This window comes from Acinonyx jubatus, chromosome C1 (assembly GCF_027475565.1).
Source record: "Acinonyx jubatus isolate Ajub_Pintada_27869175 chromosome C1, VMU_Ajub_asm_v1.0, whole genome shotgun sequence".
Taxonomy (NCBI): domain Eukaryota; kingdom Metazoa; phylum Chordata; class Mammalia; order Carnivora; family Felidae; genus Acinonyx; species Acinonyx jubatus.
In genome coordinates, this window is record NC_069381.1 from 6,284,621 (window position 1) to 6,311,929 (window position 27,309).

Genomic DNA, 27,309 nt, shown 5'->3' on the forward strand with positions numbered 1-27,309 from the left:
ACTAAGCGGCAGGACCAAGGATGTGAGGTCCAGCCTCCCCCAGGCTAGAGGTTCCTTGATTCACACATCCGGCTGCACCGCTCCTCAGTGCCGAGAAATTCCCTGCTTCCTGCGCCTCCTTCCACGCTACGGGTCCCGGCACAGGGACACAGTGTGGTCCAACCACAGCAGCGAACTCTTTACTTCTCCTCTAAGTTATTTATTTAGCTCATCACCTGAGGGATCCCCATTCCACCCCCCACAAAAGCTGCTCCCGTCCCAACCGCCCCCAGCCGGCCCCGGGTCTGCCTCCCTGACTCCCCGGAGCAGGGAGCAGATCTCACATCCTACAGGTGGCCTCACCATCTCAGTTCCTGCTTCTCCCCTTCCAGCAAATACTGTCTGGGGGCCTCCTGGACGCCAGGCCGGGTCTAGGCAGCGGGATTCCGGGATAAGCAAAAGTGGCCAAACTCATGCTCTCAAGGGGCTGACGCTCCAGCAAGATCGAACTGCTCAAAGGAGCAGGGACCCCCTCACCCCGCCCCCCGCACACCCCTCCCGCTGCCTTCTTCCACCTGCTCACAGGAAAGAAGCATGTCTTGGTAAAAGGGATCATATGTGTTTTATTGAGCATTCAGAGGCAATGCCATTCGCTGCCCTTCAGCAATATAATCCGGAATTAACAAGCTCCGACTCCATTGAAGTCTCCATAGGGACCTGCTTCGCAGCTTCTCGGACATCACACTTTCCAGGACTGGCGTTTCTGGAGACGGATCGGGCAAGAGGAAGAATTCCCCTGAACGCGGGCCTCTGGTCCCCAGAAGACCCGTGGATTTCAGAAGAGGTGTTTCTCTGGCCAGATGTGATTCTTTCCATCCCACCACGACACTAATGATTTTTGTCGTGAGAGCCGGCGTTATCAGGACCTGACGGCTAGCCCAGCGCCGCGAGGGGCGCCTGCTCCCCGGGACTCGGGGTTGGCGGCGGTCACCTGGAGACAGACGGCACAGCCCCGGTGCATTCCACCCCGGACGGCGCCTAGTCCCGCACGTTCACGGCTATTGGCCGGGACAAAAGCCCGGGAGGGCAGCCGGCGCAGACCCGCTCAGCAGGCTCCTTCCCTCGAGTTACTGCCCCCGAGGAGAGGGTGGAAATTCCTCCAGTTCCTCTTTTTCCCGGTGCACCTCTGACACCTTATTCATCTTGGTGAAAATCTGATTGATCTCTATGAAGGTCTTGGCCTTGGTCTCGGGGACCACCAGGAAGGTGTAGATGGTCGTGAGGAGACAGATCACGCCGAAAATGACGAAGCTGTAGGCTCCGAGGCCCACCTGTGGGAAGGGCAAGTGGGGCTCACCTTCTCCAGAAACTTCTCCCTTAACCGCGTGAGGATTTTGTGCAGGGGGCAGGGGGGAGGCGGGGCGGCTGGCACTCACTTGGACGAACGGGAAGATCAAGCCCACCGTGAAGTTGGAGAGCCAGTGCACGCTGCCCCCCACCATGAAGGCGGCCGGCCGGGAGGACTGCAGGAAGGTTTCCGTGATGAGCACCGCGGGGACGGGGCCTTGGGGGGCAGAGGGGGAAGGGGAGGAGCTGTCTCCTCTGGAAGCAGGCAAGCCCGCCAAGGGTCCCGGAGGCCCTGCCGCGCGCGGGGCGCCCGAGGCATCCGGCCCGAGGAGCAGGGTGTCTCCGGGACTCCTGGGCTGGCGCAGAAGCAGCACGAGAAGGCCAACAGCAAGAATATGGCACCGCAGGTGACATCCTGTGATGTCCCTAAAAGGGGCCCGGGACCACCGCAAGGCTCTCTACGCCAATCGCACGGGGTAGCCTGTTTCAACCCACGGGGCGAAGGCCGCTTTAGTGCGGTCACTCTAATAACCTTCTGAGCAAACCCCTGCGCGACAGGAAGGCAGGGGGGGAGAGGCCATTCTGGGGCTGCATGAGGCCTCCAAGGAGCCTCTCCAGGGGACCCAAGCCAGAAGTTTCTGGTTCAGGAAAGGAGGAGACAAAACCAGGGAGAGCCAGCTCTAGGGAACATACTGGGCCCAAGGGCGTGTCCCACGACGTAGGCGATGATGCAGGCGATGCTGACGTAAGGCATCCAGGATATTGTGTCCTGTGGGGAGAGGACATTGGATCACACCTGGCAGGGCAGAGACGACCTGGGTGGGGCATCTTGGTCCCCAGGGGCTGTGGCCGGGCTGGGCAAGGAGGGCACCTGGCTCCCCAGCAGACCGTGCCACCCAGATGCCTCTGGGAAATTGGCCGGAAGTGGGCAGCGGGCTACTTAAAATCTTTTTTTTTTTTTTTAACATTTATTCATTTTTGAGAGAGAGAGAGAGAGAGAGAGAGAGAGCATGAGCGGGGTAGGAGCAGAGAGAAAGAGACAGACACAGACTCCGAAGCAGGCTCCAGGCTCCGAGCTGTCAGCACAGAGCCTGACACGGGGCTCGAACCCATAGACTGAGAGATCACGACCCGAGCCGAAGTCGGACACCCAACCGACTGAGCCACCCAGGCGCCCCGGCAGTGGGCTACTTAGACGTGGAGGCTCCCAGGGGGCCCCAGGGGGCAGATGGTCCCCAGGTGTCTGATTCATCGTAGTTGCGAAAAGATCATGTTGGTCACTTTCCTTACCATGAGAGTGAGGGCTCAGCGGACGGACTGGGCGCTCCAGCCGCCACCACACCCCCCCCCCTTCCTCACCTGCAAGGCCAGGGCCGCCGTCAGCACGCAACAAGCCGTGAAGCAGACGGAGAAACCCAGAAGGAGCAGGAACCTTCGCCCCAAGAGCTCCACCACGAACACCTGCAGGGGAGGGGGCAGAGGGCAAGCAGGGAGGCTCAGCAGCCCCGCTAGACAGGAGGCCGCACCCCTGCTAGAGCCGCCTGCGCAGGAAGTCCTCCGCCCGTCTCCCAAACCCCCCTTCCGAAGGGGCAGCTGTGTGCCTGCCTGCCCGTGTGTCTGCCCCCCAGCAGGGCACAGGTAGTAACCACACATGGGACAGATTGGGGAAGAGCCACCTCACATGGCGGAAGCTCCCAGAGTGGAGGGCAGGGGGTCTCCATCTTGGGGGCGGGCACAGGCTGCCCCCCCCTCCAAGAGACAGGCTGTCATCTGACAAGTGGCCCGGAGATGAGGAGACCAAGAGGCACGTCACCACCTCAGATCTGGCTCTTTCCTCAGCTAGGACCCCCCCCCCCCCCAACACACACACACTCGAGATGCCCTCGTCCTCGGTGGCTGTCGGGGACTCACGGCACAGACGGTCATCAGCACGTTGACGGCCCCGGTGCCCACTGTCACGTACTGGACGTCATTCTCCTTCACCCCCGCGCTCAGGTAGATCTGGTCCGCGTAGTAGTAGATCTGGAAGGCACCCCCAGAGGCTGGCGGGGTGCTCGGGGCCCCCTATGATGACGACAGCGCCCCGCCCAGCCCCGCCCCCCGGCCCCCGTACCGCGTTCACCCCCGACAGCTGCTGGCCGCCCATGAGGACGATGACGGAGATGACCTGCCACCGCAGGGACCTCATGCGGAACAGCTTCAGCACGGAGACGAAGCCCACGGCCCTCTCGGCCTCGTCCTCCTGCCGGATCTCCTCCATCTCGGGGCCCACGTCGTCCCAGCCACGCAGCCTCTTCAGCGCTAAGGGAGGGGAGCAGGGGGCGGGCTCAGGGGACCCCAACTTCCTGGAGCAGAGACGCCGCGGCCTCCGCCCCTTGCACAGTGGAGCCTTACCGGTTTGGGCAGCTACCTCGTCCTTCTTCTGAATCAGCAGGTACCGGGGGCTCTCGGGGAAAAAGGGTAATAGTAGGAGCTGGAGAGCCGCGGGGACCCCGGTCACCCCGAGGAGGATCGGCCAGCCTGCAAGGAGGCCAGTGCCCAGGTGAGAGCTGCCTTCGCCCCTCCCCAGCCCCTCCCGCCCCGGAGCCTGGCCGGCCACCCTGTCCCCTGACTCGACACAGAGCTGACGACACCCCACACCGTCCCGTGCTCTGACACAGCGCCCTGAATATGCGGGGCCACCAGGACGCCTGGTCCGGCAGGGTCGGAGCAGCACTGGTCACAGACACGGAAGCCACAAGCAAGGCCACGTCCACAGCACAGAGGGGCCACAGAAGCCACGGCGTAGCCGTATGATAGAAGTCTGTACAGACCATGGCGGGAGCCCATCCCCGAAACTCAGCGTCCGATGCAGCGATCTACGCAATGGGGTCCAACTGGATGAAGTCCAGGAGCGGAAAATTAACTCTATCTTTGCCAAAGGTGGTAAAAAAAAAAAAAAAAAAAAAACCATGGGGGGCGGGGGCGGTGCAAGGATAGGATGATGGTAAATGTCAGCACGGCGGCCCCCTGTGGGGGTGGGAAGGCCAGGGCTGAGGGCCACAGCAGGCCTCCCCCTTCCCCTGCGGACTCTTAACCCAGTGTAATACAGGCGTGGACTCCGACCTAAGGCGATTGTCCCGTCACCCCCAGGGGGTCTCACTCCTGATGTGGGAGAGGAATAAACAAAGAACAGCCTCCTGTGTAGACATCATCTTTTCCAGGTCTTGTTTCGGCCTCTGACGCTTCCCCCTAAGAACACACGCCATGCGATGAGTTCAACTTCTGCCCTGCCCACCGCTCTGCTGGCTGGATCCTCTTTTTCCTGATCGCCTCCCCTCCCTTGACTCCAAATCCAGGGCCCGGCTAATCCCGGACCTTGTTTCCATCTGCTTTCCGAGAAGACCGGGACACCCGTTCTCAACCTCTGCTCCATGACCGCCTGCCTCCTGTGCCAACGTTCTCTGGTGGGCTTCCTTCCTTCCTTGTTCTCTGAGCATCTAGTAGTACGCACGCGCCAGGAGTTGAGCTGGAGAATAAGGCCAAGCCCCACCCTCCACACTGTGTCCAGAGGAAGGACACCGACGACAAAATGGTTTCCATAAAGGATGGAGGGACAAATGAAATCCACACATGTGTGGTTCCCCGAACGTGGCAGGGAGATTCCACAGGTGTGCCCCGTCTGCCCACGTCTGGAAGGCTGGTCCTACTCCCTCCGTCGGGCCTGCTCTGAGGCCCCCCTCACTGGGCACACCAGAGAGCACTTCACCGACACCGGGGCTCTGAGGCTGCCCTGGGTCCTGCGTGTGTATAGGTGACATCACTGGGAGACAGGAACTTAGCCCCTGCCCTGGTCCCCGCTCCTTACGAGGGTGACTGGAAGGAAGACAGTGGTCGTTTCATGTGGAGCCCGGCCCAAGCCACCTGGATTTGTGTCCTAATGAGACCTTGGACCTGGTGTCCAACCTCTCTATGCCTCAGGTTCTGCATCTGGAAAATGGGTATAATGATAATACCTGCCTTACAAGACTATTTGGAGGATTAAATGGACTTAATCGAAAGACTTGGTGCCTGGCCCACCGTAAGCACTTTGTATGTTTTGGCTGGTGTTACCATGAATGGGGATTGCGAGACCAGAAGGGGGAGGTCATGCAGAAGCAGTGACAGTTACCAGTCACCGTGCACTTATGGTGTGCCGGGCCTGGGCTCCCGAGGAAAGTGGGGAGGCTCCAGAGTCAGGATCTGGAAGGGGTACCGGCCCTGAGACTCACCATTTTACCCCTAGGGGGCTCCCTCTTTCCTGGTCTACAGAGTAGGACCGGCAAAGGACCCCCCACCCTCCCAACCAGGCAGCAGCGTTGCTGGGAGGCTCGAGTGAGGCCTCAAGCACACTGGCGGTGGTCATTACCATGCCCCGGGCCCCTCGCTTGGCCACCACGCAAGCCAAGAGAAAGTCAGACAATGACACTTCCTGCTCACGCTAAAGCCCCCTCCTCTGTGTCCTAGGAGGGACTGGAAAATACTAGCCACATGGGCCCCGCCACCTTGTTCGGGGCCTGTTCTGTGCAAATACCACACCAGCACCACGGGGCCAGGGCAGTGAGGCAAGGACACTTGCCTGGACACGACTGGAGAGGAAAGAGCAGCCCACGGAAACGTCCAGGCAGAAAGAGGGCTGTGGTCCAGAGGTGTCTTGAGCTTACCTTCTTCGCTCGCGAGGAGGCTCCGAAGGCCGAAGATCTGAGCCACGAGGATGCCGATGGTGATGAACAGCTGAGGCACCACCCCGAGGCCCCCCCTCAGGTTTTTAGGGGCCAGCTCTCCCAGGTACATGGGGACAACATTGGAGGACAGACCTGGCAGGATTGAAGTGAAAACACCATCAGGAAACATTAGTCTGACCGGGACAGGGTCTGTCTTCAAACACATTCATTTTTTTTTTTAATGTTTGTTTCTGAGTGTGAGCAGGGGAGGGACAGAGAGAGAGAGAAGGAGGCACAGAATCTGAAGCAGGCTCCAGGCTCTGAGCCGTCAGCCCAGAGCCTGACGCGGGGCTCGAACTCACAGACCGCGAGATCGTGACCCGGGCTGAAGTCGGACGCTCAACCGACTGAGCCACCCAGGCGCCCCTCTGCTTAGTGTTTTAAAAGAGGCTCGCTGTTCACCAATTCTTTCCAGTTGTCACAGCAATATCAGCCCTTAGAAGTCTGGTGGGAGGGGTGGGGGGAGACCCTGCAGGCCTAGTGCCCACAGGGCTGGGAAGAAGCAGGGGCCCTTGAGGGGCGGGCTCCATGGTCACCACTCAGGGGTCAGGGGGCGGGGGACGCTTCTCAGTGGCAAGTTCTTTTTCACTTGACCAGGGACAAAATTGAAAAGGCAAACCTCAGAAGGTTTGTGAGAGACGGGGTCCCCTTCCTGCCGGTGGGAAGCAATCTCTAACCTGTCTTAAAAGTGGCTCCACTGGTGGGGCGCCTGCGTGGCTCAGTCGGTTAAACATCTGACTTCGGCTCAGGTCACGGTCTCACGGCTCGTGGGTTCGAGCCCCACGTCAGGCTCTGGGCTGACGGCTCGGAGCCTGCGTGGGATTCTCTCTTTCTCCCTCTCTCTCTCTGCCCCTCGCTGGTCCCTCAGGCCCTCTCTCATAAATAAATAAACAAACAAACTCCACTGGGCAACCCCAGCCGCTATGTTCTGACAGAGTCAGAGAAAGCAGCTTTTACATTTGAAATTCCTTCCATGAAAGCAGTTGGTCTTCTGGCCACACAAGTTGACTAAAAGCCAGTGAACTGTGTCTCAAGTCCTGCTCACGTCTGTTCCTGTGCCCCCCTTCTCACCCCACCCCCTTTGGGGGACCAGCTGCTCCCTTATTTTTTAGGGTGTCTGAGCAGCAGCTGCCGACTCACACACCGCCCAGAATTTCTCGGGAACCGTGCGCAAGAATTCACTGCGAATGGATTATGACTCCGTTGCTTCTCCAAGGGGGATCTGAGGACCTAGGGAACTCCCGACACCTTTTCAGGGGGCCTGTGAGGTCAAAACCATCTTCCAACAATCCTGAGATACTGCCCTGTATAGTGCCCACACGGTGGAGTGTTCCAGAGGCTCCCCGCCGTGTGAGGTCACGGCCAGCAGAACACAGAAGCAGGTCTGAGAAGCCAGCCGTCTTCTATGAGGCGGGACATTAAAGACATTTGCAAACCCGTGAAGCAATGCCACCCTTCTCGCTGAAACTCTTTGTTTCAGAATGTACGCCTATTTTCACAGAGACGTGTGACAGGCTTATTGTTGCCGTTTAGATGAATTAAACAAACATTTCTTGGCTGCAATTTGTAAATGGTAGATATTGGCCGATACAACCCACGCGAGCAAAAGCTCTTCGGGGCCCTCAATAATTTTAAGAGTGTAAAAAGGTCCTGAGGCAGCAACTCTTTCTGCCCATGGGTCCTGTCCCTGCGCTATAATAAAAACACCTAAGAGAAAGAGAGGGAGGGGGAGGGAAAGAGAAAGAAAGAAAGAAAGAAGAGAAAGAAAAGAGAAAAGAAAAGAAAAGAAAAGAAAAAAAAGAAAAGAAAAGAAAAGAAAGAAGATGCTGAGGCCAAAAAGTTTGAGAACCACGGACTTAGAAGTAATGCTTGTTTAAGAGTAAAGGTTGGGGTTTTGGTGATTTGTTAACTATTGGAGCCTAATATCTCCCTGTGGGAACCAACTCTGGAGTGCTGGACGGTCAAGAGGAAAGTGCCTGCCTGCACCTGTCCTCTGCCGGTGACTTCCAGGAATCGTTTGTTTTTTCTTTCTTTCCTTTTTTAAAATGTATTTATTTTGAGAGAGTGAGAGAGAGGGAATCCCAGGCAGCCTCTGCTGACAGTGCAGACCCTGACGCTAGGGCTCAAACTCACGAACCGTGAGATCATGACCACGATCGTGAGCCGAAGTCAAGAGGTGGACGCTGAACAACTGAGCCAGCCGGGCGCCCCGGAATCGTCTATTCTTTATTAGCAGAGCCCCGCTGCAAGGGGAGGCGGGAGGCGGGAGCAGGGCCAGACCAAGGCGGCAGAGACCCGTCCAGGCGCTCTCAGGGAAAGCAGTAGGGCGACGCTTGCCATGGGGCCCATCACTCCCTCCGAGACATGACCTCTTCTCTCTTCAGGGAGGCTGATTTCCTCTTTTGTCCCCCAGCCTCGCAATTCCTTGCCATTTCCCCCGACACCGGGCTCCTCGCCCTCTCCCCCACCACCCAGGAGGGCCAGCTGAGGGGTTTGCGGATATCAGGCCAAATCATCCGCTCACCCCATCCCTGTGTTTGGAAGCAGAAAACGAGAGTTGGTTGCCAATGCCAGGGCCGGGTGCAGGGTTGCTTGACGAGGCGCCCAGGATGCAGCCCTTTGGGGGCGCCCACCCTGAAGGTGCACGGCCCCGAGGGCGGGTGTCCCGCTTGCCCCCTCCAGCCCTGGGAAACACTGTCTACAAAAGAATGCCACGTCGGGGGAAGGCCACGGGCGTGGCTTTAACCGCATCTTTTCGGTCGGAAGGAATCACGGGGGAGTTTCCTACCACCACCAGAGTGCGGCCCCGGGGGGCCATAGCTCTGGAGGGTTTGCAAAGCAGCTCCGGGGGTTACGAGACCAGAGACCTCAGGCGAGTGAGTGTTACCCTCTTCAGCAGGTGGACCCTGGAGGAATAGGTGAAAAGAACCCCTAAAAATCCTTCTGCAAACTTCACGTTCCCTCTAGAAGGTGACAGGTTGCTATCATTAACTCTTCTTGGGCGGAGGGATTCGTACATTAGATTGTTTCTCATGCGTTTTTGACCACGACCCACGGTAAAAATGGGGAGACACGTTTAACGTTGCAACCTGGTTCTCACCCACGTATACGGATAAGTCACCGAAACAAGTTTCAGAAGACCACCCTTACCCCTACTGCACACGACACAATCTACACTCTGCCTAGAAAAAGAAAATGCTGGGGCACCTGGGTGGCTCCGTCCATCAAGCATCTGACTCATGGTTTCGGCTCAGGTCATGATCTCACGGTTCGTGAGTTCGAGCCCCGCTTCGGGCAGGAGCCCCTCCCCCTCCCCCAAATAAATAAACTTAAAAAGAGAAAAAGAAAAGGAAAAAGCTGCTCACTAATCAGAGGCACCACCCACTCACTGGCCCCACCTATAGCTTGGAAAACATGGAGATAAGGAAAGGAAAGGAAAGGAAAGGAAAGGAAAGGAAAGGAAGTGCCCTTGTGACCAGGACTCTGGATTTCTGTCTTTCACAGAACAGCTCTCTTTGCAGGAAGCATCACAGTGAAGCTCGGTCCCTTGACTGCATCTGAGAAGCGTCAGGACAGAGGAACAGCTCGTGTCTATGTGCTTCGGCGGTTCCAGAACGATCCAGACCCCGGCGTCTGCCCCCGCCTCCCCCTCCTCCTCGATTATCCTGAATGACAGAGGCGTCGCACGTAGCACCATTTACCTGCACATATTCCCACCAAAAGTCTGGACAAAATGATCATCTCGAAAGACCCGGCGACCTTGCTGCACCCCATTAAGACGGCGGGCACTATGGAAAAGATGTTGTTGAAGAGCAAGGTCCCTTTCCTGCCGAGGACGAAATCTCAGTTAGTTTGGGTTAAGGGTTCCGCTGTTGTCTTCGCAGATGTTCGCCAAGGGTCTGCCCGGCTACAGCAGCGGCCTTTGCTGCTGTTTGACACTGTGATGGAGACCGATGGAGGTCAAGTGCACAGCCTGCAGCGGGAACATTCTCTGTGGGAGCCAACGGCAATGACCACAGTGCAGAGCACGTCAGCGGCGGGGAGCAGAGGACGAAGGGCCGCCTGCTACGATACCCTGACAGGTCCCGAAAACCATACGCTCGCATGATTTTAGTGTAATCCTGCGGCCCAGATCAGGGAATGACATTAGAAGGATCGCATAGGCCAACCCCACTTAGACCACATAGAGGGAGAAGTCCTAAACGAAATAGTAGCAGATCGAATTCAACAGCATATGTGCGAATCTTTCAATGTTAAAAGGCCACACCAGATAAAACGCCAGATCTCCCTGGGAAACACAGAATTGTAACATTATTTTTAGAACTATGGAAGGCTATCCGTGGGACTCCAGGTAGGGAAGGCTGTCTTCAGGCGCAAAAGCCAAGAACCGTAACCGAGAGTTAAATCTGCCCACTCGAACGTTTAAACATCTCGTGTGAAAAAGATACTATGGATATGATTAAAAATAAGGCAACAGATTAACATACTTGCCTGAAATAACAGTTACTCGGGACATGCAGGGGGGTGAAATTTCCTCCCAGCTGTATAATCTTGGGTAAGTTACAGCATCTCTCTGTGCCTTGTTTTCTCATTTTAAAAAAGGAGATGATGGGGCTTTTGTAGGGATTAGGGGAATTAATAACCCTAAAGTCAACCCATCAGTCAACTATTAGTTGCTACTGTTATTTCAGGAACAGATTCTTCAGAAAAACACATTCGTCACATTCTTTTTTTTTTTTTTTTAATGTTTATTTTTTTAGAGAGATACAGTGTGAGCAGGGGAGGGGCAGATAGAGAGGGACACACAGAATCCAAAGCAGGCTCCAGGCTCTGAGCTGTCAGCCCAGAGCCCGACGCGGGGCTCGAACTCACGAACCAAGAGGTCATGACCTGAGCCCAAGTCAGATGCTCAACTGACTGAGCCCCCCAGGCGCCCCAAAAACTTATCACATTCCAAAGCAGAAAGCTGGACAAGTGACTGTCCGTTGCCTCCGTGGACCAAAACGGTAAGTCCTGCACTCGGAGGAGACTTGTCCTGCAGATCTGTGACCTCATTTGATGTCCTGGTCCCCGGGGCCCCTAGGGAGAACTGTGGAGTTCAACACCAACCTTCCAGGAAGGCCTTAGGACCTTAGATTCCCAAACCAGAGGTTGTATGTTGCTAGTTTCAGACTCTTTTTGAAAAATACCGGAGAAGGCACTGGGTTCTGGCCTTGATTCTCGACCTAGCAAGATCTGTGGCGAGAAGAGATCTTACCCGGCCGGCGTCTGTGTGCTCATCTGCCCAGGGAAAGGGCTGGTGGGGAGGAGCTCTTTAATACTGTTCATAACAAGGCCTCTCTCTCATGCCCATGGAATTTACACAAGGGGGTGTGATGTCTTAAGGACGTTTTTTGGAATCAACTATGGAACGAGAATCTCTAATGTTTCTGGAACTGGGGGCAAAGATACAAACTCAGCCCTTGACATCCAGAACACTCACGGTGAGAGGTGTCCTGGGTCTACAGGATTTCACAGTCGAGCGCTTCACATTAATCTCAGCCATTTCAGGGTTTTACAGGCATTTAATTTGGACCCAATTTTGCCTATTACTTGATCCCGAGGTGAAAGAACAGAGTAGTGAGTTTGTGTTAGTTTGGGAGGCAGGGCTTAAGAACACTTATGATCTACATCAGGATTGACACGTTGGCCATATTATCTGGTGTTTGACTCTTTTAAAGGCAAATAAAAAAGGGGGGGGGGGATGCCTGCGTGGCTCAGTCGGTAAGCGTCTGACTCTTGGTTTTGGCTCAGGTCACGATCTCACGATCTGTGAGTTCGAGCCCCGCGTCCGTGCTGACAGCACGGAGCCTGCTCGGGATTCTCTTTCTCCCTCTCTCTCTCTCTGCCCCTCCTCCGCTCCCACTCACGTACACCCTCTCTTTCAAGGTAAATAAACTTTAAAAAATCTTTAAAAAAATAAAATAAAGGCAAAAACAAAAAACAAACGAAGAGGGTAGAACTTGGTTTTGGTTTCTGGTAAGGAAAAGGCCCGTAGGGCAAGAGAACAGAGAGAGGGAGTTCTGACCTCCCAAGCACTTTCTGGTCTTTCTGAGTCTGCCCCGGGATTCTGACACCCATCGCTCCCACTTGTCGCCCCGAGACCCTGCTGTGTCCCCAGGTCAACATCTGGTCTTCTTAAGACCATATGAGACATCAGCAATCATCACAGTGGTTAGTACCTAGTTTTACAAACGGACGATTTCAGCTTGAGGCCTGTGTTTTAAACCGATGGGGTCTGGGAGCTACAGGAGTTGGAAACGCACCTTTCCTTACCTGCCAAAGTTATTCACCAGGGGGCCGACCATGAGGGACCCGACGAAGCCTCCGAAGGGAAACATGGACACGGAAACAGACCACAGCAACGTCAAGGCAAACTCGTCCATGTAGCCATTGTTCCGCTCATAGTAGGTCTTGTTGTAAAACGTTTTCATGAACTGCAGAACAAAGTAGAGCAGAGCGCCCGTGTACCTGGACCCGGCTTTGCAGACGGAAGCGCCTACGTCAAGACGTCAAGCGCAACGCCAAGACGCCAACACCAGTCGGGGGAAGAAAGGGAGTAGGGACCAAGCAATTAGCAGGGGCGCCCGCGGAGAGGGCTGTCCGGGCCTCCGATGTGCACGCGGCCCAGGATGTTGTGAACTCCAGTCCTCCGTTCCTTTGCATGACCCCTGACCCTCCAGACTCGTCTGGGGAGCACGAGGCCGCAGAAGACCAGAGCCCCCAGCCGCACCCCCGAGGCCAACCCCGGGGCACCCAGCCAGGCCTGGTGCTCCATGAGAAGCCGAGGCCGGGGCCAGGTTCATCCCCAAGGCCCTGGGCCGTGCGTCCCTGTTACCTGAAGACCCACTGTGTGCACCAGTGTGCACTCACTGCCACCTTGGTGGCTGCTCCAAAACCCCCTCCCGTTTACAGGGGGTGGGGGGCGTGTCTCATGCACCCCAACGACCTACCTGGGCAGGGGAGTTAATGGCGGCCACGTTGTACCCATACTGGAAGGATGACCCAAAGGCAGCAATCAGCGTTGCCAGGCCAAGCACAAGCGTCAGCCTCTGAGGGAGGAGAGATCCTGACTTAGGTCACAGAAAGCAGCTGCGGTTCACGAGAACCCCTACTTTACCCTGAAGTCTTCTAGAAGCACGGGAGAGAATCCGAAGATCCTTAGTCTTTCGAGTGTGCCCTATGCCTACCCTCTACCATCTAACCTGGCAGAAAAGCTTCCCTCCGGGCTCCTGGGAGGCTCAGTTGGTTAAGGGTCTGACTTCGACTCAGGCTCACGTGAGTTCGGGCCCCGCGTCGGGCTCTGCGCTGACGGTGCGGGGCCTGCTTGGGATTCTCGCTCTCTCTGCCCCTCCCCTGCCAGTGCTTTCTCTCTCTCTCTCTCTCAAAATAAATAAATAACCTTAAAAAAAAAAGATTCCCTCAATCCCAACACTTAGGGCCAGGTAATTCTTTGCCCTGGGGGGCTGTCCTATATGCACTGGAGGGCCATCCCTCCCCTGCCTGCGACAACCCAGAGTTCTCCAGGCACTATACATGTCCCACTGATTGGCGGGAAGGGGGTGGGGGGATGAGAATCACTAGGTCAGAAAGACCCGGAAGGGTCCTTTCCTCCAACACTGTAATGTCCGAATTGTTTCCGTAACATTCCTGACGTGTGGCTGTATTTGCTGAACGTAGCAAATGCACTCAGTACTGCCTTGAACACAAAGTCCCCTAAAAATTGGGGAGGAGAGAATGGGAAAAAAATTTTTTTTAATGTTTATTTACTTTTGAAAGAGAGAGAGAGAGAGAGAGAGAGAGACAAAGGGATGAGTGGGGCAGGGGCGGAGAGAGGGCGACCTAGAATCTGAAAGAGGCTCCAGGCTGTCAGCAGAGTCCGACACGGGGCTTGAACTCATGAACCGAGAGATCATGACCTGAGCCGAATTCGGACGCTTACCCAACTGAGCCACCCGGGTGCCCCAGAATGGGAAAGTTTTCATCGTTTATTTAGGGCCTCTGATTAACTTCCTTTAGCCTTTGGACTTTTGCTGTAACAGATGAAAGGCAGGGTGAGAAAATCTATACTTTTTAAAGTTTATTTATTTATTTTGAGAGAGACAGAGGGAGAGAGAGAGAGAGAGAGAGAGAGAGAGAATCCCAAGCAGGCTCTACGCTGTCAGCACAGAGCCCGACGTGGGGTTCAAGGTCACAAAAGCGTGAGACCATGACCTGAGCTGAAATCGACAGCTGACGCTTAACCGACTGAGCCACCCAGGCGCCCGGGGAAAACATTTAAATACAGATTTCTGGGGCCTCTCACACACATGCATTCTGTGCTAACATCCCCCTTTCAGCCACGAGGAAACTGAGTACACACAGAAGGCAATCTTTTCGATGACCAGAGGAAGGTCGTTTGCAAAGTCACGGAAAGCCGGAGAAAAATCGAAGTGAAAAAAGCTTTTCTCTTGGAATCTGCAGGTTTCATCTCACATGTGTCCACTGCCACTTTCTAGCTTCATTGCTACAGTCTTCAGTTTCCTCATCTTCCAAAGGAGGGTCATAACGCTCCCTCAGAGCCGTCGCAAGGTGTAATTACGAGAGCGATTAGCCGTGGAGGTGAATCCACTGACTGGGGCCTGGATGGGGCTCTCGGAGGCGGCCGCTGAAGCATCTTCACGCACGTATTCCCACGGAGGCCCAGTCCAGGGGACACGTGCCCTCCCCCTCACCGGCGGGGCAGGGCCTCAGGTCTTCCTCTGGGTGCCCCCACCCCCCTGCCTAATCCAAAGAGGGTACGAGCTCTGCAGAGGGGTAAGTGAGGACCAGGGCAGGCAGAGAGCCGGTGGTCCTTCCTGCCTTGTTGTGGTGCTCTGGGGAGCCCGAGCTGGTTAGCCCTCTGCACAGCAGGAGCCCCCAATAAATGAAACCTCACCCTCCTCCTCCCCCCACCAAAAGGATTGACGAATGGCTAATTCAGGAGCGCCTGGGTGGCTCAGTCCGTTAAGCACCTGACTCGATTTTGGCTCAGGCCGGGGTCTCAGGGCCTGTGGGATTGTCTGACAGCGCGGAGCCTGTGTGGGATTCTCTCTCTCTCCCTCTCTCTCTGCCCCCTCCCCTGCTCACTCGCGCTCTCTTATAAACATTTTAAAAGACGGTTAATTCAGCAGAAAGTTTCTGGTAAGCCAGGTATGAGCCTTGGGCTCTGGTTTCCAGTCTCCCTTTGTCCCCACCATCCCCTGGAGCCGGCGTGGGGCGCAGGTGACAAAAGTGGGGGCGATGGCACCCAGGAGAGAAAGCGGGTTCCAGGGCTTCTGCCGCGCTGTCCCGTGATTTCTAAAGGCAGGGGGTGCACAAGTAGGCACATCCACGCGCACACACCCCCACCGGAGACGCACTCACTTCAACATGTGGAGCATCCAGACAGGGTTCTAAGTGCTGGGGATACAGTGGAGGACAAAACAAAGACCACTCCCCTATGACTGTTCTATTGTTTGATTTTGTGGCAGGGAGGGAGGAAGGGAGGAAGGAAGGAAGAAGAGAAAGAAAGAAAGGGAGGGGGGGAGGAAGGGAAGGAGGAAGGAACGGAGGGAGGGAGAAAGGGAGGGAGGGAGGAAGAAGAGAAGGAAAGAAAGGGAGGGAGGGAGGGAGGGGGGGAAAGGAGGGAGGGAGGGAGGGAGGAAGGAAGGGAGGGAAGGAAGAAGGAAGGGAGGAAGGAAGGAAGAAGGAAGGGAGGAAGGAAGGAAGAAGAGAAAGAAAGAAAGGGAGGGAGGGGGGAAGGGAAGGAGGAAGAAGAGAAAGAAAGAAAGGGAGGGAGGGAGGGAGGGAGGGAAGGAGGGAGGGAGGGAGGGAGGGAGGGAGGAAGGAAGGGAGGGAAGGAAGAAGGAAGGGAGGGAGGAAGGAAGAAGAGAAAGAAAGAAAGGGAGGGAGGGAGGAAGGGAAGGAGGAAGAAGAGAAAGAAAGAAAGGGAGGGGGAAAGGAGGGAGGAAGGAATGGAGGGAGGGAGAAAGGGAGGGAGGGAGGAAGAAGAGAAGGAAAGAAAGGGAGGGAGGGAGGGAGGGAGGGAAGGAGGGAGGGAGGGAGGGAGGGAGGGAGGAAGGAAGGGAGGGAAGGAAGAAGGAAGGGAGGAAGGAAGGAAGAAGGAAGGGAGGGAGGAAGGAAGAAGAGAAAGAAAGAAAGGGAGGGAGGGAGGAAGAAGGGAAAGAAAGGGAGGGAGGGAGGGAGGGAGGAGGAGAGAAGGAAGGAGAAAATTGATAAACAGTTTTCCTCTTTAATTCTCTTCCAGGTAAACGATTAACTAGAAACACAACAGGCTTCCCTCATTCTGCCAAGTGCAACTCTCGGCCACTTCCCACCTCGATGGGTCCTACGGTCTGGAGTCCTTGGCCAAGCGCTGCTGGGGGGCTGGCTGGTGCCCCAGAATGGGGGATGCTGGCAGGCACCGTGGACAGTCCGCGGCCTGACTGCTTCCGTGGGGTCCCAGTGAACGTGACCAGGAGGAACGCGGGTCGCAGATAGACTCTCTAAGCACAGAGCCTACCGTTTAACATCTAAGGTCCATCTTCCTCCTCGAGTTCAAGACGCGGCCACATTCTACAGACCCGTACGGGTCAGGGGCTCCCCTCTGCGGAAACAGCAAAGCCATTCCGGGAGGTTCTCACTGACCTTGCCGGTCCGAATGCCTTCGTTCATTAAACAAAGTGGTTGACAGCTGACCCTAGTCCAGGTGCCACGCCAGTCTGGTGAGCAGATCAGCTGCCCTCCAACACCAGGGTCCAATGTGGAAGGCAGACGTTTAAAAAAATACATAATAGGGGCGCCCAGGTGGCTCAGTGGGTTGAGTGCCCGACTCTCGATTTAGGCTCGGGCCATGATCCCACGGTTGTGGGATCGAGCCCCGCGTCGGGCTCTGTGCTGACGTGCAGTCTGCTTAAGATTCTCTCTCCCTCTGCCCCTCTCTGCTCTCAGTCTCTCTAAAATAAAAAAATTGGGGAGCCTGGGTGACTCAGTTGGTAAAGCGTCCGACTTCGGCTCAGGTCATGATCTCATGGTTCGTGAGGTCGAGCCCTGCATAGGGCTCTGTGCTGATGGCTCAGAGCCCGGAGCCTGCTTCGGATTCTGTGTCTCCCTCTCTCTCTGCCCCTCCCCCACTAGCGCACATGCATGCGCGCTCTCTCTCTTTCTCTCTCAAAGATAAATAAACATTAAAAAAAAGTTAAAATAAAAAAAATTTTTTTTTCAACGTTTATTTATTTTTCGGACAGAGAGAAACAGAGCATGAACGGGGTAGGGGCAGAGAGAGAGGGAGACAAAGAATCGGAAACAGGCTCCAGGCTCTGAGCCATCAACCCAGAGCCCGACGCGGGGCTCGAACTCCCGGACCGCGAGATCGTGACCTGGCTGAAGTCGGACGCTTAACCGACTGCGCCACCCAGGCGCCCCAAAAAAATGTTTAAATAATAAAATAAACTGGGGTGCCCGAGTGGCTCATTTGGTTAAGTGTCCAACTCTTCTTAAAAAATAATTTTTAATCTTTCTTTATTTTTGAGAGAGAGAGAGAGAGCGTGAGTGGGGGAGGGACAGAGAGAGAGCCACAGAATCCGAAGCAGGCTCCAAGCTATCAGCACAGAGCCTGACGTGGGGCTTGAACTCATGAACTGCAAGATCATGACCTGAGCCAAAGTCAGACGCTCAACCGACTGAGCCACCTGGGCGTCCCACGTGTCTAACACTTAGTTTCAGCACAGGTCATGGTCTCACGGTTCATGGGATTGAGCCCCACAGGGGGCTTTGCACGAGTGGGTGCAGAACCTGATTGGGATGCTCTTTCTAGCTCCCTTTCTCCACCCCTCCCCCACTGGCATTCATTCTCTCTCTCTCTCTCAAAAATAAACAAATAAACTTTTCTAAAAAGGAAAAAATAAAAATACAAAAGTACATAATAATTGAATAATTTAAATGAACTGTAACTTTACCATACTAAGTGTAACTGTAGTGAGCTCTACAAAGAAAAAAAACACAGCGTCCCCTCCCTAGTCTCAGCAAAGGGACTATATTTAAAAAGGCGTGGAAAAGAAAGCCAGGGTTTAAGCTTTCTTTCTTCTTCTTTTTTACTTTCCAGGAAGGAGGGAAAAAAAAAAAAAAAGACTTAGCACTGGGTTAGATTAGGGCATGAGGGAGAGCAAAGGATTCCAGGTCCCCCAGCAGCCTGTAAAAATGACGCATGGCCCGGTGGCCTTCAGACATGAGCCGGGGGGTTGTGGGGGGGGGTCTCCTCAGAGGCCAAGGGGAGCCATGACTCAGCTCTGCTTTCTGGAGAAATCCCACATTCCTCACGCCCATAGTGAGCTGGCTTCCTGTTCCATAATGCTGAGTACCTTTTTGAGACTTAGTAAAATAGCCACCTTCAAGGCCGGTCCCCCCGGGGCACAGTGTCATTCAAGGCCACTGAGAAAGGGAGCCCTACCCAAACGGGGTCCCTTGGGGATTTTCTTCCAAGATCCATTCAGTAATCTCTGTTAGAACACAAGCATCTCCAGAAAAGTTAGCTCCTATGAATTATTAACTCTTTGAGCCACTTTCTCACACTCCTGATCCCAAAGTTCAAACAGAAAGTGGGGCTTCGGTGGTGAGGGGACAGAGGAGAGGTGCCTTGTCCTGTGGCTGTGGTGGTTTAGAGCACAGTGGGGGCAGGCCGAGAGCCTGGGATCATCAGGTCCTGTGCTCCTGCGGCTGGCCGTGTGGCCTCGAGCCGGTCACTGAACTTCTGTGTCTCAGCTCCTTCACCTGTAAAATGGGGACAGCGATACTCCCTCCCTCATAGGACTGAGGTGAAGAATGAAGAAGTTCTAAGAAAATGAGTTCTAAGAAAACCACTTGGAGCCCTGCCTGGCTTGTAGAAAGTGCTACCCACAGGTTTGCTATCATTATTACGAACAATGATAGAACCAGAGGGAAGTTACTATGATGCTAGATGTGTTGTTGATGGAGGCACACGCCCACAAGGATGTGTTTACAGGGCGCCTGGGAAGTTCAGTCAGTTAGGTGTCTGACTCTTGAGATCAGCTCGGGTCATGGTCTCATGGATGGTGAGTTCGAGCCCAACATTGGGCTCTGTGCTTACAGCATGGAGCTTGCTTGGGATTCTCTCTCTCTGTCTCTCTCTCTCTGTCTCTCTCAGCCCCTCTCCCACATGCGCTTGCTCTGTCTCTCTCAAAAATAGATAAATAAACTTCGGGCACTTGGGTGGCTCAGTCAGTTAAGCTTCTGACTTCAGCTCAGGTCACCATCTCACGGTTCATGAGTTCGAGCCCCACGTCAGGCTCTCTGCTGTCTGCATGGAGCCTGCTTTGGATCCTCTCTCTCTCTCTCTCTATTAAAAATATTTTTAAACTATTAAAATAAATTAAATACATAAATAAACTTAAAAAAAAAAAAGGACATGTTTTTCGTTTCTAAAACACTTGGCATATTTTTTTTCCTAACCTATTTGTCCCCCCTCCAGGCCAAGAGTACTTTTTCTGCGCAGAAAGTCCTTGATGCACATTGGTCAGATTCTGGTTTTTTCTCTTTACATATGAGGAACCCAAAGGCCACTGAGGTCATGGTCACACAGCCAATGGGGGGGGGGTACAGAAAGCTGTACCCCGCCCCCCACCCCCCAGCCCAGCCCGCACAGCGCCAGCTTTCTGCAGGCTTCCCCGGGCTCCTGAATCCCCCCTGGACTTCACTTCAAGATCTGCGGGTTCTTGCAAGCAGCCATCAGGATTCTCAGGAAACCCAGCACGCGTCCTGGCTTTTGTCCAAAGGGGCAGGTCTGCCCTCAGGCAGCCGGGAAGGGGACACTTTCATCCCCCCTGGCACTGGAGGGGCTTCCTTCCACCCAGGGGGCAGGTGGCTATACTCAGCCCAGACCTTTTGCATGTGACCGTTTTAACCATTTCCTTTCAAGATGGATTGCTGCTTTTCAGGGCCCACGCTGCAGGGGCATTTCTGTTTTTCTGCAACCTTACGTGGGGGGACCACCAGGCAGTGCACCTCTCTTTGCGGAGAGGGCACAGATCACATCAGGGTCTCTCCTGACTCCCAAGCCCCTCCGGCCTTGTTCCCTCATAGCCCCTTTCCTATAAAATAGAGGGGCACCGCGCTTGAGAGGTCTAACACTTTCTTAGTTGTCATGAGAGTCCACCAAGGTCCATGTGAAGGCACTCAGTAACCTCGAAAGCTCTATCTCTCACGGGACAAGAGCACTCCTGGCTTCTAAGGAGTGGAGACCAGGGATGCTGCTGAAAATCCTGCCTTACGCAGGCCCGTCCCCCATAGCACAGAATCATCCGGCGTCAAATGTCATTAGTGCCCTGCTCGAAAGGCTGATCGAAAGCAATAACATTTATGGGGGAATCACTATGGGCCAGATAATTTACATGCATTACCCCATCTCACTTTTCCCGCAGCCCCATGAGGTGGTATGGTTATTATCCCCATTTCGCAGATGAGAACACTGAGGCACGGAACAGTGAAATAACTTGCCCAAGTTCCCACAGCTAGAATAGGATGGAACAGGAATGAAACCATCTCCCAAACACGTTCAGAACCCACAAGCTTCAGGGCGTGCTCCTGACCGGCCTGTGGACATGGTCTTCCGTCCAGGACGGATTAAATAATAACTTGCACAAATATGTGCCTCTGCCTCCATAAATACAAGCAAATGCTGCTGTGATGAATAAGACACAAATCCTTTCAAAGCATTCATAATACATTCCTATTATCTTTCTGTCGTTATGCATTTTCGTCAATCGAGGGAATGGGGCGGTGCGGGGGCGGGGGGGGGGGGTGGGGACGAGGTCCAGAAAAATCTGTCTCTGAAACAAGGGAATCTCCACTGCAGATTTGAATTCGATTCGGGTCTTGCACGGTCTTTTCCGAGCCCACCTTCTTCCCACGCTGGCCCAGCCGTGCGACTTGCTGAAAAGCCCAGTGAAAACCTTCTGCAGCCCAAATCAAGAGAAATCCAAAAACAGGGGTGCCTGGGTGGCTCAGTCGGTCAAGCCTCTGACCAGCTCAAGTCACGATCTCGCAGTTCACGGGTTCGAGCCTCGCGTGGGGCTCTGTGCTGACAGCTCAGAGCCTGGAGCCTGCTTCGGATTCAGTGTTTCCCTCTCTCTCTGCCCCTCCCCTGCTCGCGCGCTGTCTTAAAAATAAATAAACGTTAAAAAAAAAAAAAGCCACAAACCATGTACAAGGGCTTTTGCTGCTGGTTTCAGAATCCCTTCACCTCCAACTTTTAAGGGCAAGGCAGTTGGGACAAATTAACTCTTTGCGTCCCTCCCATTTGGTGACAGGGCTTTTCAAGGCTGTTCCAGTAGAACGATCCCCAAACAATCTCTAAACTGAAATGTCTCTAAAGCTGGCCGCTAGTCCCTGTGCAAGTGAACTCTGAGGGGCAGGTTCCTCCAACGGTCCACCCCCCCTACCCCTCCAGCAACGCTGAGCCGACTGTTCTAAGCTCCTTCCCCGGGGGGCCCGCTTACCCCTTCCTTCTTGGCCGGAACCTGCTCCATCCTGGCCCTGAAAGTGCAGCTTGCCCAAGCCGTTTCCTTCTTTTCCACCAGACTAACAAGTGCTCTGAATGGAGACAGAAACATTCTGGCTGTACTTTGGCCGCCAAGTCACAGCCAATAGCCTGTTTTTTTTACAGACAGCCCGACACAGACTAACCCTTTCAGGAGTCCCGACGTGCGTCTTCTTTCCCCTTCTTTCTAAATTCAACGTCTGGGGTTTAGCTCAGCAAGAGGGTGCCCCCCGCCCCCGCCCCCAACGGCAGGCACAGCCTTCCCGACGGCGGTACTTCCTCACTGCGCAAGTCTCCACCAGGAGGCTCGTGATGCGAGGCCGGCGGGGTTATTTCTGTCACAAGCACACGGAAAGTCGCCGGCCCCACGCCACTCCCGGTCCCGCGAGGGCAAGAGATCGGGTCACAGGAGGTTTCTCAGAAGCGGTCCCTGAAAGGAAGCCTGCCGCAAATCTCTCCGAGAGAGTCAGCTCCCGCCCGAATACCCAGGCCACGCTGGCTCGGAGAGTTTCGGTTCCTTTGTAAGGAACCGAGTGTGTATGATGCGAAGGGTGTATAATCATTACCGCTCTAAAGGCAGTAGATAGTCCGGATGCCTTTATCTACAGGGCAGGGAAAGTGAGTCACGGCTGCTGCTGTGGGCCCTCCATGCGTGACCGAGGCCGCGGCCAGACCCCGTGCTCAGCACGGGTGCAGCTTCCATGGAGCGCACCAGGACAAGGGGCCAAGATCCGGAGCTGAGTCCCACGTGGCCCACAGGCTTTCATGTTTGCAAGATATATTCCCCGTTTTATCTGCTGTGGGACAAATGCAGTGAATTCGGCCGTTCCTTCCCCTGGTGCAGAAATCAAGTCAACCGGGAGGCCTCTGTGTGTTGGGCACTGTTCCTGCATCAGTAGCAAACTTGGGAATTGTGACCAGGGCTCCTGCATGCAGGAGACTGGGGGGGGGGGGAGGGTGACTGGAGGGGCCTCCGTGTGTGTGGGTTGGGGGGGTCCCTAAGCCCCCGTCACAAGGGAGGATTGGCCATTTCTTCCCCACAATTTCACGTCCTGTCCTTTCTTTCTGGATCATAGCCACGGTTTCCAAAGAAGGTTTGCCAAGACCAGAGGTTTCCAGTCATTTCAAAGAGTTTTGGAAAATTCTCCAGAGAAAATGCACTTTAGGTGGGGGGAAAGAGGAGGAAGGACGCAAGTTGTGCAAAGAAAGAAACGGCCGCAGTTTGCAATCCTGGCTCCTGGTGAGGCCCAGCCACCCCTTGCCCTCCTACACGCTGAGCAGAGGTGGCACGGAGGTCCCTGCACGGCTCCTTGACCTGCTCAGGTCGAGCCTGGTTCCTGCGAGTCCCCGGGTTTTGTGGGCAGAGCTGGGTGTCACCAACACCCCAGCACGGCCTGTGGAGGGGCGAGTGGTCAGGCCGCCCTCCACCCAGACCCCCCTTGGGCTCGAAGGCTCCAGGCAGGTGCTGTGTCTCTGAGTGGTCCTTCCCCACCCTGGGCCCAGCAGCCTGGGACCTCTGGTGGCCGTCTCGTTCCCCCGCCCCCGCCCCGCCATAGAGGGGCCCTGGGCTCCCAGGATCTGGGCACTCAGACAGGGGACTGGCCCAGGGGACAGAGGCAGACCCCCCTGCCTCAGGCTGACTTGGGGTGTGTGGCCTGAACTGCCGGCCCTGCAAGTGGTCTTTGTGGTTTTCTGAACTCTGGGTGGCGGTGGGGAGCCTCACTCCCCCTGCCCAGTCCCGGTCTGGGACCAGGAGAGGAACCTGCCGCTTGATGCTTATTTTCGCCATGGGTTTAAAATGACAGTAATGAGCAACACTGATTAATCCATTGTGTATAGATATTTCCCAGAAAATACGTGTTTTGAAACTACCTTGAAGGAGAGGTAAGGAATCACATTTTAAGGGAAAGGGGACAGTTGCAGGGCCATAGTGGGTACTGGTGGGGCCTCTGACTCTCTCCCCCATCGTCCCTAAAGGTTGGTTCGTCACAGGGAAATTTATTAGGATTTTATCATTGAGGGAGAGAAGGACCCAAAGCCAATTTTCCTCTTTCTCAAGAAACAATGTGTATATATTATTATTAGGTCTCCTCTGACCTCTCGCGATGCAGAAAGTACTCGTCAAGGATTCAGGCCTCAGATCTCAGTTCCCAAATTATTCTTACTCACATAAAATGTAAATGTTAGCACACAGTTTTTTTAAATGTTTTTATTTATTTTTGAGACAGAGAGAGACAGACCATGAGCAGGAGAGGGGCAGAGAGAGCGGGAGACACAGAATCCGAAGCAGGCTCCAGGCTCCGAGCCATCAGCCCAGAGCCCGACGCGGGGCTCGAACTCACGGACGGTGAGATCATGACCTGAGCCGAAGCCGGATGCTCAACCGACTGAGCCACCCAGGCACCCCGGCCCTGTTATTTTTCTGTACCACATAGAATGTGGGGTTCTTTGGGAACAGGTGTAAGCATCACAGCAGAAATGTCTGCGTGTGCCTCCGGGGGTACAAGAGAGGCCGTCTACAAGGTGTAGCATGTATGGGGCTTGCTTCCTGGAGGGGCGGGAAGGGACCGGGTCGGGTCCAGGCCAGCTTTAGATAAGGAGTAACTAACAGGTGACTAGCATGGATCCAGCTATCCAGGTGTTCCTTGGCTTTGCACAGGGCATTCTCGGTGCAGTGAGGGGAGGTGGGAGGGTGGTCCAGTCTGTTCACACAAGACTTCGAGCCCCGGGCCCAGGGGGGCCAACCACCGCCACCCGTCAACTCTGCACCGTGGGTGGGAGGTGGAGGGAGAAAACTTACCCGGATCCAAGTTACCTTTCTCGCTCCTTAAGCCAATTCTGAGTTCTGATATGGAACCTGGCTCAAGATGCCATCAGGTGTCCCCGGGGCGGGGAGGCTGCCCATCACACTCTGACACACCTGGTGAATAAACTTGAGACTTTACAAGGTTCCTATGCGTTCTTTCCAAGAACAGAATTTGACCTTGCTTATCAGAGCTCACGTGCACAAACGGGTGTGTCCCCCAAGAATCACGGGCAGAAAGCGTGAAAGCCAGATCCCGAGACTCCTCACGGACCCAAGTGGCTTCTCTTGCGTGTACGTTACCGTAGGTAGACAACTCTTGATTTTTGGGGTGTTTTTGTGTGTTTTGTCTTTTGGGTTTTATTTTCTGGTTTTTGTTTTTTGTTTTAACTTTTTTTTTTAATTTTTTTTAATGTTTATTTATTTTTGAGACAGAGAGAGACAGAGCATGAGCAGGGGAGGGGCAGAGAGAGGGAGACACAGAATCTGAAACAGGCTCCAGTCTCTGAGCTGTCAGCACAGAGCCTGACGCAGGGCTCGAACTCACAGACTGTGAGATCGTGACCTGAGCTGAAGTTGGATGCTTAACCGACTGAGCCACCCAGGCGCCCCTGTTACTTGTTTTTAACGGTCATAAAAAAAATAACAAAATATCCCATTTAAAAAAATATTTTATTTTGAGAGAGGGAGAGAGAGAGAGAGAGAGAGAGAGAGAGAGAGAGAGAGACAGCGCACGTGGGCGAGGGGCAGAGAGAAAGAGACAGAGACTCCCATGCGGGCTCCACACCGTCAAGCACGGAGTCCGACTGGGGCTCGAACTCATGACACCGTGAGATCGTGACCTGAGCTGAAACCGAGAATCGGACACTTAACCGCCCGAGCCAACTCGGCGCCCCCCGAATTTCCCAAAGTACACCCTTCACAAGCCTCCAAGCCATCGCGCGACGTGAGAGAAGACAGGCACAAAAAGGTATACATTAAACAATTCTGCTTATGGGAGAAGCCCCGACTAGGTAAGTCCCTAGAGACAGAAAGCAGGTGGGTGGTTGCCAGGGGCTGGGGGGAGAGGGAAATGGAGAAGGATGGCTTAATGGGGGTGGGATCTCCTTTGGGGATGGGGATTAAAATGTTTCAGACCTAGCTGGAGTCGTGGTGATACAACACTGTGAATGCACTAAGTGCCACTGAATGGTGCACTTTAAAAAGGTCCATTTGGGGGGCACCTGTGTGGCTCCGTAGGTTACACATCTGACTCTTGATTTCGGCTCAGGTCACCATCTCGCGGTCTTTGAGTTCGAGCCCCGCGTCGGGCTCTGTGCTGACAGCTCGGAGCCCGGAGCCTGCTTCGGATTCTGTGTCTCCCTCTCTCTCTGCCCCTCCCCAGCTCGTGTTCTGTGTCTCTCTCTGTCAAAAGTAAATACACATTTAAAAAAAAATTTTTTTAATGTTAATTTATATCTGAGCCTACTTGGGACTCTCTGTCCCTCTCTCTGCCCCTCCCTGGCTTATGCACAGGCCCTCTCAAAAATAAATATTAAAAAGATGAATAAATAAAAGGTTAATTTTGTTATGTGAATTTCACTTTAATAAAAGGGAATACTGAAATATCCTCTAATGATCTAACAGCTACCGTCTAGTGACCTCATGTTAATAAGGTTAAAGGATAATTTTCCCAAGAAAAAGTAAAAACCTACAACTCCTGTACAGACAAAAAAATAAGCACGTGTTCAATATTTGAACTCGTTATTCAGGGGCCCAGGCAGAGGTTATAAATGATTCTTAAGAGGATCCAGAAAAGCAGACACATTTATAGACCAGGCAAGTTGAAAGGAATTTGTAAATGGATCTAAACTGGCTTCCAGGGAGGGAGGGAAGTCAGGGAACCTCCCCCCTGCCAGCATTTGTTTGGGGACTGTAGGACAATTATTTTGTGTCAGCATCGTTATCACCAACTTGCAGAATCGTAAACTCCAAGGCAGTAGGAAGGGAAGAGCTCTGTGGAATCAGGAAGTGCGCTGTGATATCACCACTTTCCCTGCCCCCCCCCCCCAAGCTCATTTCCCCCTCCAGAGTTTGAGATCGGCCTTGGTGGGAGCATCGCAGGCATCGGCAAAGGCTATAAATCAACACCCCCCACCCCCACCCCATCCAGTCCCCTCCGTTTGGACACTTACAGCACCTCCGTGGGATCTAGTACTATGTGACCCCCCCAGGGCCAGATAATGCATCTTGCAGCTCCCACCTGGGATCCTGAGGCACACGTTATGGAAGCCAGCAGCCCTACAGGGGGTGCCCGGCCACTCGAGGTCCCCTCGCAGCCCAACCGCGCGACCCCCAGGCCCCGCTCTTGAAGCCCCCGGAACCCGTCTCCTCCAGGCTTTGCTAGTTTATGGGCAGGGGACAGCCACACCTGCGGGCTCTCAGGCCCCACCCGAGTCCCAGGTGGTTCTGCCCTCCAGAACATCAGAGAAGCACCGCTCTTCCGATAAACAGCCCGGAGGCTTCCCGCATCCGGCCAGGGCAGAGTCACCCTCTGGCCTTGCACGCGCGTCCCCGGGGCTCTTACCTCGTGAGGCCACTCGGCCAACTTCAGACAGCACTGGGCGCCTGCCGGGATTCCCCACCCTTGTGTCCTTGCCTTCTGCTTTTCCTCCGGGGCTGGTGACAGGCTGCAGGGAGGTCTGCTCGCTGGTATTTGGTCGTCCCCAGTGCAGGGATCAGCCGATCCTGTCCCGTCCACCAGGAACAAGAAGAAAAGCTATAGAAGGGATTCGAGGAAGGGAGGGTCTGTTCCGATCTCCGATCTCCCGCCTGATAGTCTTGAGGAGTTCCTCAAATGCTCGCTG

General features: G+C 54.6%; 1 protein-coding gene across 7 annotated transcripts; it reads right to left on the reverse strand.

The window, feature by feature from the left end:
• Nucleotides 1-582: 582 nt before the first annotated feature.
• On the reverse strand, nucleotides 583-27,184 carry LOC106984890 (solute carrier family 2, facilitated glucose transporter member 5). 7 transcript variants are annotated; one of them, XM_027060511.2, is made up of 13 exons: nucleotides 27,030-27,184; nucleotides 21,620-21,713; nucleotides 13,061-13,159; nucleotides 12,384-12,544; nucleotides 9,770-9,894; nucleotides 6,009-6,161; nucleotides 3,721-3,846; nucleotides 3,440-3,627; nucleotides 3,238-3,348; nucleotides 2,686-2,787; nucleotides 2,020-2,095; nucleotides 1,416-1,543; nucleotides 583-1,310 (listed from the first exon to the last, which is right to left on the reverse strand). In XM_027060511.2, exons 2-13 carry the CDS (start codon nucleotides 21,647-21,649, stop codon nucleotides 1,107-1,109), a joined length of 1,503 nt encoding a protein of 500 aa, XP_026916312.1. In that variant the 5' UTR covers nucleotides 21,650-21,713; nucleotides 27,030-27,184; the 3' UTR covers nucleotides 583-1,106. The 7 variants fall into 7 exon arrangements, with proteins under 7 accessions (XP_026916312.1, XP_026916313.1, XP_053062665.1 ...); XM_027060512.2 differs by lacking the exon at nucleotides 27,030-27,184 and adding an exon at nucleotides 21,807-21,949; XM_053206690.1 differs by lacking the exon at nucleotides 27,030-27,184 and adding an exon at nucleotides 13,313-13,823 and having other exon boundaries at nucleotides 21,620-21,704.
• Between the last annotated feature and the right edge of the window lie 125 nt (nucleotides 27,185-27,309).

Excerpts from the sequence above, each read along its gene's own strand:
- LOC106984890 (XM_053206671.1), bottom strand. The coding sequence starts at position 14,577 with ATGAAACCTGCAGATTCCAAGAGAAAAGCTTTTTTCACTTCGATTTTT. Across the intron at positions 3,628-3,720 it reads CGAGGTAGCTGCCCAAACCG|CGCTGAAGAGGCTGCGTGGC; the intron begins GTAAGGCTCCAC and ends CCCCTCCCTTAG. Across the intron at positions 1,311-1,415 it reads TGATCTTCCCGTTCGTCCAA|GTGGGCCTCGGAGCCTACAG; the intron begins GTGAGTGCCAGC and ends CCCTTCCCACAG.